This window comes from Mus musculus, chromosome 3, assembly GCF_000001635.26.
Source record: "Mus musculus strain C57BL/6J chromosome 3, GRCm38.p6 C57BL/6J".
Lineage (NCBI taxonomy): Eukaryota > Metazoa > Chordata > Mammalia > Rodentia > Muridae > Mus > Mus musculus.
In genome coordinates, this window is record NC_000069.6 from 93,066,538 (window position 1) to 93,079,008 (window position 12,471).

The following is a 12,471-nucleotide window of genomic DNA, read 5'->3' on the forward strand; positions in this document are numbered from 1 at the left end:
GAGAAAGATTAGACAGAAGATGATATGCTTAATAGTTACGAGAAGAGAGAGGAAAGGGAAGAGATCACTGCAGAGAGAAAGGAGAGAGGGCAGTTTTACAAGGACAGTGGTATAGAGACAGGTTGAAGAGAGAACAAGAGAGACACAGGTAAAGACAGAAGGAGCCAGAGAGTGAGAGGAGCCAGAAGATTAGAATTGATTGTGAAAGTTACTATGAGACCAAGTAAGCAATTTCTCAGAAGAAGCTGAGAAAAGCCAGACTGAGTCAATTAGAACTGAGAGGAGTTTTGAGCCAGAGCAAATTAAGCAGCCAGAAAGTGGTAAGCTTATTCACCTGTAAATCTCAGAAGCTGAGAACATTCTAAGTCTAGATTTGATGGATGCTAGAACCTTCCAGGACTAGTCCTAGGTCAGCAGAAAAAGGCAGAAAGCCTAAGAGACAACAATTAATGCATGCAAATAAAAGTTACTTTTACAGAAAATTACTTGAAAGGTACCTGGGCTGTCACCTCTGGAGGAAAGTACATCCAGAAATTGTGAAAGACATCCTCGGATTTTCCTCCTTCCAGGAGTCTAGATGTGTGGCAGTCACCCCTGGTTGTCTGTTTAGTGACTCTCTGTCTCTGCCTCTGTCTCTGTCTCTGTCTCTGTCTCTGTCTCTGTCTCTCTCTCTCTCTCTCTCTCTCTCTGTGTGTGTGTGTGTCCTTGTCTCTCTCTTTCTCATTCTGTTTCTCTCTCCTCTCCTCTCTTCCCCCACCCACCTGTCTTGCTTTCTATGTGCATTCCTCAGTTTGGTTTTTGGAATGAAGAGTTGCATTCTCTAGTATGAGGACATTTCCCAGGCTATATTCCTCCTGTGTGGTACAAAATTCTTCTCACTCTGGTAAGTCACCCATAAAATCACTCCTCTCCTCCACCCCCCTAAAAAAAAGACCTTACACATCTTCCACTCTGTGACAGAGATTTCATGAGCAAAGTCTATGATTCCTGCCCACAGGGTCTCAGTTCTCCTGTTAGAGGCAACTTCCATCCTACAGGAGCCTGCTCCTGGGAGCTAAGAAAACAACAATTTAGAGCACCTTTCCATCAAAGGGTGGGTTGCAAAGTGATCATTTACAAGCATTTCAAATGTCAGATTTAAAACAAGGGATCCTCCTATCAAGGCCCCAAAAGTACCAGATACAGAATCCCCGATACTCATAGATTGCAATATGTCTAACGGAGGAATAAATAATCAAAATCAGTTGATTTGTTTATGCAATATTGAGGGATAAGCAAAATTAGAACAAGACAAACAGGAGAGCTAGGAGCTGCGTAGCTGATTGAATCATGGTAATTACTTCTGTGTCCTCTAAGCTGTGTATCTCATGACATGACAACTGAAAAGATGAGGATATAGGCAGAATTTTACATGTCACTTTACATGAGGGCAGTAATAACAAACCCTAATCTTTTATATCTGTTGAATGTATGCTGGAGGCCTTGGAGAACAGAATACTCTCTCCCTTTTAAGGACCAGCAGAGCAAGCATGGCAGTTCCAAATGTGAATAGCACAAAATTCACTTGTAGAGGATGCAGACTATGAGGTATTGAAAAGCTGAATCCTGTGAATTAACGTGATTGAATTGAGAAGCACTTGGGATATTCCTAAACTACACCCTTAAGTGAATTTGAAAAGGGATTTCCAAGGAGGATTTCCTGAGGGGGAAGTACAAGACCACCAACCAAATTGGGAGGAGTCATCACACGGTTTTTAGGTCTGATTAGAATAACACACAGGAAAGAAGAAGGCTACTTTCAGAGGACTGGGGCTCTGCTTCCTGCCCACCACATGCCCTCCTTTTTTGTGAACACTCAGACTCCTGAGCAGTTAAGGAAAACAGCCATTTCCTGATCATGTTTGTGGCAAAAATTAGTGTAGGACCAGTACAGGTGTAAGTAATAGCTGTGCAGAAATTGACATGGCCCCTTCATTTATGGAAGATTGACCTGATTATGCAAAATACACTGGTGATGGCTTTTCCTATTCTCATCTGGACTACCTCTTGAATTAAGTAAGGCCCAAAACTGGAAGGCATAACTTGTACATTTTTTTCATAAGTTGAAGTAGATAGATCCAGTTCAAATACAGCTTTTCAGATAGAAAAACACACACCTTTAATCTGAGTTTTGAGGCAGGAAAACACACACCTTTAATCCAGATCTTGAGACTAGAAGACACACCTTCAACTGGGCCACACCTTCTTCTCTAGGCCTATATAATCACTTGGAAGAAGGAAACTCTGTCTTTGCCTGCTTGCTCTCTTCTTACTAGCAAGCCCAATTCTTTCCTGGTACTGGAGTCTATTTCTTCAGAATTCCAGCATATACTGAAGAACACCTGAGACTTCAAAAAGTGTGGACTGAGTAAGTACTGGCTTTAAACATTGTTGGAATAAATGGACCTCAGCCTGTATGTTATTCTCATATATCCATTTTCAATTAATATGAAGGAATTTATTCTGTAGGTTCTCTACAGAACCCTAACTAATACAATACGATTGAAATGAAAATATATAACATTTTCCAAGCTCATACAAAGTTCAATATAGTAACTGTTGTGTTTTATGAAAAGATATCCAGGATATGATATATATATATATGTATATGTATGTATGTATATATATATATATGTATATATATATATATATATATAGAGAGAGAGAGAGAGAGAGAGAGATTAGTATAAGACATAGTTTATTTAGAGAATGGGAAGAGGAGTTGAGTAGAGATGAGAAGGGTGTAGAGGCAGAGAAAGACAGAGAGAGAGAGAGAGAGAGAGAGAGAGAGAGAGAAGAAGAAGAAGAAGAAGAGGAGGAGGAGGAGGAGGAGGAGGAGGAGGAGGAGGAGGAGGAGAAGCTGGACCCAGGAACACATGGAAAAGGAGGCAGAAGGGGTGAGAGAAGAGAGGGAGAAAGTGGTTACAGAGTTAGGGAAAGGAAGAGAGTAAAAGAAAATAAGAAAGTGAGGAAGGGGGCCAACAGCCCCTTTCATGGTGAGTCAGGCATCCTGGCTACTACCAGGTAACTGTTGGGTGGAGCCTAGAGAGAATCATAAACTTCCTTCATTTTGGATTCTTTAAACGAAAAGGAAAAACAAGACAGAGATGATGGTGGAGTAGGAACAGGGTCGTCGTGATCTTTAGCTTTCCTGCTGACTTTGGGAGGACATGTCTTTGGGAAACCAAAGAAAGTATGAATGGGGATGTTGGTCAAGTCTTAGGAGAGTTGGCTGTTTCCTTGCTATCCAGAGTCTGTGGAACCGTCTGAAAGTAAAAGGAGCAGGTCCAGTTGAAGCATCTGTCTGTGAGTGTAGATTGGAGCATGTGGGCTACTTCTCTGGAGCTGTCATGGGTGTTGATTTTAAGTAAACTCCTTGACATGACAAGATGCTGAAACTTTGTGAATGTGGGTGGGAGTATGGGTGGTGGTAGTAGTAGTAGAGGTAGTAAAAAAAAAAAAAAATATATATATATATATATATATATATATATATTATGTAGTAGACAATAAAGTTAAGTACATTTTGAGAGAAAATAATTTTTCTTAGGTGTACATTTGAAACCCTTAGGTATTGGTGGTTCGGGTGAAGGAAGTTCCAATTCCAAGGAACAGGAGAGGAATCCCACCTTCTTGAATAGGTTGCAAGTGGGAACATAGACTATTCATTGGCAATTGTACTTGTCCAAATGGAGTCTGTTTGGTCCATGAGAGGTAGATCTGATTGTGTTTCTTGGAGCTTGTAAGTTTACAAAAGAGATAAATTTGTTAACAGGATGAACAGTCTTTAAGATGAGCTTAGGAAAGACAAAAGCTTTTGGTGAAGCAGAAGAAGCAAGAAGGGCTTTTTCTTCAGTCTAGGAGGCTGTATATATATGTGTGTGTGTGTGTATACACACATATATATATACATGTGTAGAATAATGAGAAGCATTTTGAAGTATGTATTGAAAAGACAATTAACAAACACTGGAATATTCGATGACTTTGTGAGTATGATAATTGATATATAGTTTAGCATGAAAAACACATTAGGTCTATAGTTAAAAGACAACCAAAGGAAACTTATATTTGTAACAATGACAGCTAATATAGATTTATCACAAGAAACATTTTAAGCCTATGGGTTAAAGACAATCAACCTAAACTTAAAGTTCGAACTTGTAATTATAAAAGTTGGATCATATAGTAGAATGTTTTACTAGGGTTAGACTAATTTTAAGAACTCTATTGATTAATGTTAGGACAGTGGCTTAACAAGGGGGGAGGGGAACATGAAGCATTTAGTCACTGGGAACTGAGTTTCAAAAAGGAAGTAACAGAAGGTTCTATCTGAGAAAGGTTACATCTGAACTGTGTATCCTTATTGTGAAGCCTGTGAGCGAGGCAAACCTGTCTGTCTTTAATAAGAGATCTGGTCATTGCAATTAGTAAACAAATTGATTAATAAGCTAATAAGGTGGTCGATTACCTTTGGGTAAGGAGCTAGAGGTCTGTTTCTAGCTATAGTTAGCTTATCTGTCAATGTAGTCATACATTTAGGAAAAATAAATTGCAATCTAGATGTCATGAATTATAATGACAGGTTGGTTTTCCCAGGTCCCTGCATTCTCCATTGCAACTCAGGCAGAGTCAGTGTGTCCAGTAGGCCCAGAAGACAAGGAGCTTTTTCCTGTGGAGTAGGAACTTGGGAGAAATGACTCACCTTGTCCTAGGCAATGTGAGACATTGAACTACCTGGGTATCCTCAGGTTGACAACAGTATAGGCTGAGTCCAGGCAGTGGCAAGGCAATGGAGCACAGTTTCTCAGGGGTTATCATAACACCATCTAGGCAGTCTTGTTGTCACTGTTCCTATCTTCTCAGACACCTTGGTGGGGGGTAGGGGTGTAACTGTTATGCTTCGAGTGTCTCTATCTGTCCTAATGAGCTTAAACATTTACTGTGACAGTTAGCAGTTTCTGGGAAGATTGAGAGCTAGTATCTATTAACTTAAAGCAGTGATCTTTAACCTTTTTACTGTTACAAATCTTTAAATTAATTTTTAAATTATTTACCAAGGCAGGATAGAAATCAGAGACCCTAAGTCAGGATGTTCTAAGGTGAGGAGGCAGTGAGGTAGGAACATAACAAAGATGGTGGATGGGTGGTCATGGGATTGTCATTAACTAAGATGGCACTGGAGCTACAGCCAGTCATGTGACCTCCCTTAGCTAAGATGTCACTGAAGCAATAGCATAGGAAAACTTTATCTGCCCACAAAAAAAGATGGCAGACATTCACAAGACTGCACCCAGACTAAATAGTGATGAAGCTACAGCTCTGTCTGGAGCAACATCACATGTTTGTTATATCTTGGAATGGCAGAAATAATTGTGTATCAACAGATAAAAACACATAAAAAGACAAACACATAGCGATAATGGGCATGTTTTATCTGATGGACAAGAGGGCTCTCCTTTCACTGTATTCAGCCTCTGTTGCTGTATCCAGAGCACAGGAGCGTAGGCAGAGGCTCAACCTGGTGTGAGGCAGGGGAAGAAAGCAAGCACCTTGGGTGTGGGGGGAGTAAAGGCAGCACTTGCAGCTGTGCTCTGTCTGCCTGCAACTCTGCTCTAGCACAGCATGTTTTATGCCCCATGGGTTTGGGTCTGGCAGGGAGCAGGAAATCAAGGGGGAAAGCAGAGAGAGGAGACTGGAGGCAGCCACAGAGGCAACGGCAGAATCATGGGAGAACACTTTCTCAGTGGTTATCATACCACAATCTAGGCAGTCTTATCGGTGTGGCTATATGAGGGAGGTAGAGCAAAGCAATAAAGCATCAAGAGATGGAGGTGGTCGGAGAGGACCCTACATAGCAATCTTTCCACTTTTCTGGATGGCTATTGAGAAAGTAGTAAATGTTTTTGTTTTTTGTTTTCTAAGTGCCCTTAAACAGCCATGTAGAGTTTTTGATTAGTGCATATTTGGGGCCAAATTTAGCCTGTGAATTTGGAAGCCTTTAAGAGTGGGAGGCATCCCAATAGGAAGCCTGGGAGGGGATAGGAAGACCTACTCTTTCTGGGTGAGAGTGGCAGTTATTAATTTCACCTACCAGCATCCTGAAGATAAGTTAATAACTAAAACAGCAGGAGGGACAGATCACCAAGACCTCAAGCTGTCAACTGGGGTCTGAGCTCAGGTCAGTACCTGAGTGGGCAGTGAGGAGAGTGTTTTACCCAGGCCTTGAGCTTCACAGCAGTGAGGAAAGGAAATAACATAGGAGAAAGGATATCTCACTCAAGGGAAAATGTCCTAAAATGAGTCAGCAAGGAGGACAATCATAAAGACTGTGAATGTCCCCATTCACAAGGATGCCACAGGGTGGCTGTGAGCTCAACATCCCTCCCTGGGACCAGGGGATATTTACACTGACCAGTGTCAGAGAGGGGGCTTATCAATTTGATGGTGTTTGGATGAATAGTTCTAGCAAGCGATCTGTTAGCTGGAAAGTTCATATGGCAGCAGGAGATGTTAACCTGCAAGTTTTTAAATCTGAGTCACAACACCAATGTTGTGTTTTACAAAAAGAAATCCAGGACATGTTTGTTAGAGCAAGGTATTGTGAGGGTGAGAGTGGTGCCACGGCGGACCCATGTTGAGGCATCCCTTCCCCCTGAGGTATCAGCCATATGACAGGTTTAATATAGAATGCAATTTATTTAGAGCATGGGAAGGGGAGTTGAGTAGGGATGAGAAGAGAGAAGGCAGAGAAAGAAATTAATACTGAATTCTAGGCAGAAAATTTTTCTGAAAAGTTTTCAACATCATAGAAGGGGCTATTTAGGAGAAATTAAAACAAATCTAAAAATTATCTATTATTGTATCCTATACTGTAAAGAGTAAATAATCTCTACTTCTTCTTTTCAGGTTCCAGTTTTAAATCCAAAGTACCTCAAGCAGAAATGTCAGGGGAACTGGAAGCCAAGAGCAGGGACGACACACAGAGCCATGAACAGAAATTGTGCTACAGGTGGACCATTAGCAACTTCTCTTTTTTTGTTGAGGAAACGGAGGAATATATTACAAGCCCAGTGTTCTCATTAGAGGACAATGACAAAATGACATGGTGTTTGAGAGTATACCCAACCGGGGTTGATGAAAAAAACAAAGATTACGTGTCACTTTATCTGATTTTGCTCAGCTGTGAAAAGGGCTCAGTTTGGGCAAAGTTCGAGGTTTGTATCTTAAATGCCAAGGGTGAAAAATGCAATACAGAAAGGATCCCAAGCTTTTCTAGAATACTGCAGTACCAGGCCCTTGGATTTGAAAAGTTTATCATTCGACATACCTTCTTGTCTCTAGCCCAAGTGCTAACACCAGATGACAAATTTACCGTCCTCTGCAAGGTGAGCGTACTCCAAGACTCCTTCAGCATTTCTGGACAGAACCCAAGACCTGCAATCAAGGTTACAAGGTGCGCATTGGAAGATGACGTAGGGGAGCTGTGGGAGAATTCCCTCTTCACAGACTGCTGCCTGTTGGTAGCTGGCCATGAATTCAGGGCTCACAAGGTCATCCTGGCAGCTCGCTCTCCAGTTTTCAGAGCCATGTTTGAACATGAAATGAAGGTGAGACTAACAAACCGTGTTGAGATCCATGACCTGGATCCCCAAGTCTTCAAAGAGATGATGGGCTTCATCTACACTGGGAAGGCATCACACCTCCACAGCTACTCTATGGCCAGTGATGTGCTGGCAGCTGCTGACAGGTGTGGACTGAAGGGCTTGAAGGTCATGTGTGAGGATGCCCTCTGCAGGAACCTCTCTGTGGAGAATGCTGCACACACTCTCATCCTGGCTGATCTCCACAGCATAGAGCATCTGAAGATTCAGGCCCTGGATTTCATTACAGTTTATGCTTCCGAGGTCTCTAAGACTTCAGGGTGGATGTCAATGAGGGAGTCACATCCCCACTTGGTGGCTCAAGCATTCCACTCTCTGGCTTCTACACATCGTATTTTCGGGGCCCTCCCTTTCAAACAACTTAAGTGGTCTTTAAGACCTACTCAGCTATGACCTACACCTGTCTTCCAACAGCAACTGGGAAATATTCTTCCCAGTGACTCCTCCTTAGACAATGGTATTGCTGGAACATTTACACTGAATTTGGGGGAGGGCAGCATGGTGGCCCAGGATTTGCAATAGTTCTAAATATGTTGGAATGGTGGTTGGGAAAATGGACAGCATTGGAATCTGGAACAGTCTACCTGACATCTATTCTGTTGATCTTCTCATTTAATTTTTGTCTGATGTCTTGGAATCTGGGATTGAACTTAGGTATTGGCCTGAAGCACAGACCAAAAGGGTTTCTTCAGAGAAATGTGTCTGCATTGGGCTAACAGAAAAGATGACCAGGGGCTCAGAGCAAAGGAGAAATCAAACATGAATGTTTATTCTTAAGAGAAGTAAAGGGGAAAGAAAGCTTTGTTTTTTTTTTAAACTCAGTTTGGGGTGGGGGTTGGAGGTGGGGACATCCTTGTGCAGTTGGGGGCAGGGAGGAAGTGTGGGAAGTGGTATGGGGATGGATTGAGAGAGGAATAAAATCTGGAGCTTAAAGTAAAATAAAATAAAATAAAATAACTCAGTTTGGTTGTTTGAATAAGCATGGCCCATGAAAATTGACACTACTAGGAACTGTGGCCATGTTGGAGGAAGTGTGCTCTTGTTATAGGAAGTTTGTCCTCACTGTGGAGGCATGGCTTTGAGGTAATATATGTGGTCAAGCTCTAGCCAGTGTCAGTTTCTTCCTGACTGCCTTTATATCAAGGTGCTCAGTTCCTCCTCCAACATCATGTCAGCTTGGACACTGTCATGTTTCTTGTGATGATGATAATAGACTGTACCTCTGAAATCTAAGCCAGCCCCAATTAAATGTCCTTTTTAAAAGTTGCTTTGGTCATGGTGTCTCTTCACAGCAATGAAACCCCAACTAAGACACTTAGTTTGTGGTAACTAGAAAGAAAATCAAGTGGAAAAAAAACGAATTTTACTCTTAGAGAACACTTGTTAAGTTCCCAGAATACACAGGAGAGTTCTCAAACATCTGTAACAGGTGATCCAGAGTATCTAATGCCTTCTTCTGGTCTCCATGGCTATGATGGTTTGAATATACTTGGCCCATGGAGTAGCATTATTAAGAGTTGTGGCCTTGTTGGAGTAGGTGTGGCCTTGTTGGAGTAAGTGTGTCATTGTGGGTATGGACTTTGAGACCCTCATTCTAGAGGGACCCTAAGGGCTTTTTCCAGTTCCACACCCTCCTTACAGTTTTGCCCTCCATCATGGGGTCAAGGCTAAGGCCAAGTTCCATTCTTCACCCACAGGAACATTCTCGAGTAAAAGATTCTCAGATTTTACTCACTGATAGTGACCCTCTGGAAAGTATTTGACCCTCTGGAAAGTCCCAGGTAGAGTTTAAATGCTTGTTATGCTTGCTAACCAATAGATTTAAAGGTCAATATGCTTAGCAATAAGTTTGACTTGTAACCTTGCTGATGTAACCTGTGCCCCTAAAAAGTATAAAAACTGCTTGTAGTAGCCATTCAGAGTCACCTTCTTGCCACTTGCCTCGAGGGACTGATTGAGGGTGTTCCCGATGTGCCAGAAAATAAACATCTTGCTTTTGCATCAGAAAAAAATAACAAAAAAAAAAGACCCTCATCCTAGCTCCCTGGATGCCAGTCTTCTAGAAGACTTCAGATGAAGATGCAAAACTCTCAGCTCCTCTTCTACCATGCCTACTTGGAGGTTGCCATGCTCCAACCTTGATGATAATTGTCTGAACTTCTGAACCTATAAGCCAGCTCCAATTAAATGTCCTTATAAGAGTTGCCTTAGTCAAGATGTCTGTTCACAGTAATAAAACCCTAAGGCAATGGCCAAACCAGCTCATTAGACAAAACCATATCTTACAAAATATGATATGAATACAAAAATTGATTCTGTTTATTGATTTCTTTTGTGGATTGTCTTGGTGTTATTTGTATTTTGATGCTAATCCTACCCCGATGAGGAGCGGGGTCTCATACTCAGGTGACTCCATGTGAACCTGCTCCCCATTTTAAGCAGTCACATAAAAACTGGGCAATGGAAGGGAAAGGCAGGGCTACAAGTTTTAGGAAAGAGAGAGGAAGGAGGAAAAAGGAAGATGAGAAGGAGGGACAGAGAAAGAGGAAGATGGAGGAAGAGAAGATGAAAGAGCAGAACCATGTGACCTGGAGGAGTCACAAGTAGCAAGGGATCTCATAGCTGGGGAATAGGGTAGTGTAGTGGTATATCTGCCCAATTTAGGTATGCAGCTTTTAAATAGTATAATTGAGTTGTGTGTTCTTTGCATGGGCATATTGGGGTTGGCGATTTACCAATACAAATCTGGCTGGTATTAAATATTAAGGCTATGTGGTGTTTTTCATTTGCAAATATTTATGTGGGCAAGAGAGAGGGTGAAACCATGGAGGGGTCATATGTGGTATACAGACTCACCCCGGGTTGGGGGTTGGTAGGGTGGATGACCTGTAGAACAAGAGCAGTAGCTCCAGGCATTCTCTGGAAGGATGGTCTTGGCTGGCTTAGCAAGCCAGCAGAGGGAACCAGGGCCAGAGGCCATTTTCCTCATTGGGCAAGGAAGAAAGGGTGGCTACTGATTCCAGAGCCTAGCCCAAGCTAGCCTGGATTTTTAAAATTACAAGCAACAGATTCCAGAGGTGTTTGCCTTCAGAGGAGTCAGTTTTAGTCCATCTAGCTCTTGATCTGGATGACTCTGGAGCAGGGTCTCAGGAGGCAGTGAATTCAGCAGGTATGAAAGTCATCTGGTTTAGTGAAATAGCAGAGCTAGCTTATATAGCTGGAGGTGGGGTAAGGATGGTTGGGGGGAGGGAAGGAAAAAGGGAGGAAGTACTGCAGTGGGGATAGGAGCCTTCTAAGCTTCTCAGCTAGATTAGTAGACTGCTGATCACAGATTCCTGAGAAGCCACAACTCTGAGAAGGAAAGAGAATCCTAACTGGCTTTATCATGACTTGTCTTTGTCTCTATGCAGTTGAGTAGGCACAAGCCTGATTTGGTTAGAGAGTGGCCCCACCCCATTCCTGTTGTGCTTTAGTGAACCCACTACCCTTCATCCCCGCCCCCCCCCACGCTATTATGTGCCCCTCCACTGCCCCATGTCTGGGATATGGACAAATCTCTACTGTCCATTATCTGGCTTGGGAACCCACAAAACAGCATTGAATTGGCATACAAACAGACTCATTGATCAATGTAATCGAACTGAAGACCCAGACATAAATCCACACAAGTACCAATAATTGATTTGTTGGGGTTTAAACAAAAAAAGGCCAGAAATATGCACTGAATAACAGCCAGGCTCTTTAACAAATAGTGCTGGTAAAACTAAATGGCTGTATGTATAAAATGCAAATATACCCATACTTATTACCCTGCACAAACTCAACTCCAAAAGGACCAAAGACCTCAACATAAATCCAGGTACACTGAAAAAAACAAAAACAAAAAACAAAAAAAAACAAAAACAAAAACAGAAAGTAGAGAATAGCCTTGAACTCATTGGTATCTGAGAAGTTTTTCTGAACAAAACATTGATAGTGCTACCACTAAGATCAACAATTAGTAAGTGGGACCTCATGAGACTGAAAAACTTCTGTAAGACAAAGGATACTGTCATTTGGACAAAGCAGCAGCTTTCAAAATAGGAAAAGATTTTATCAATTCCACATCTGACTGAGGGCTAATATCCAAATTGTGGGGTTTTTTTAATCAAAAAACTTGATGATAGGTTATTTCTTTGCTCGTGAAATGAGCCAATTCAAACAAGATTTGAATATATTAAAGGCAAGCTTATTGGGTAGCTGCTCTCAGTCTGGTGAGTTCAATGTCACAAAGGAAGGAGACCAGGGAAAGGGCCTATGTGCCAAGAGGAGGGGGGAGGAACCACTGAGTTATATAGGAAAGAGCCTCTGGGGGAAGGGCAGTCTAGCATCTGGACTGGCAAGTTCAAGGTTGGAGGCAGGGTATGCCAGGTAGGCATTGAAGGATGTTTGTGGGAAGCCACATGTGCCGTTGCTGAGTGGCACTGACTACTGCTGGCCACCACACATAAGATTGGATAAACAACCAATGTGTACATATGCAGGAAAGTTTTTTGCAAAAACACTGCCTGGCCCAGGCATGATAATGAGGTTCTGTAAGGTACTAAGAGAGTAGCCAATCAGATGTGAGACATGCAAATGAGATATGATAATGAGGCTCTGTGAGGTACTGAGAGAGAGTAGCCAATCAGATGAGGAACATGCAAATGAGGCTTAGTGCATAACCAATCCGGGTATGAGACACGCCCCTCCTAGGCCTATAAAAGCAGCACCAGTTCTGGGCTCGAAG

General features: G+C 42.2%; 1 protein-coding gene across 2 annotated transcripts; it reads left to right on the top strand.

Moving 5' to 3' along the window:
- Positions 1-2,285: 2,285 nt before the first annotated feature.
- On the top strand, positions 2,286-8,968 carry Tdpoz8 (TD and POZ domain containing 8). 2 transcript variants are annotated; one of them, NM_001034860.2, is made up of 3 exons: positions 2,286-2,407; positions 6,949-7,051; positions 7,384-8,968. In NM_001034860.2, the coding sequence occupies exons 2-3, from the start codon at positions 7,030-7,032 to the stop codon at positions 8,094-8,096; spliced, it is 735 nt and encodes a 244-aa protein (NP_001030032.1). In that variant the 5' UTR covers positions 2,286-2,407; positions 6,949-7,029; the 3' UTR covers positions 8,097-8,968. The 2 variants fall into 2 exon arrangements, with proteins under 2 accessions (NP_001030032.1, NP_001171165.1); NM_001177694.1 differs by lacking the exon at positions 2,286-2,407 and having other exon boundaries at positions 6,984-8,968.
- The last annotated feature ends 3,503 nt before the right edge of the window (positions 8,969-12,471 follow it).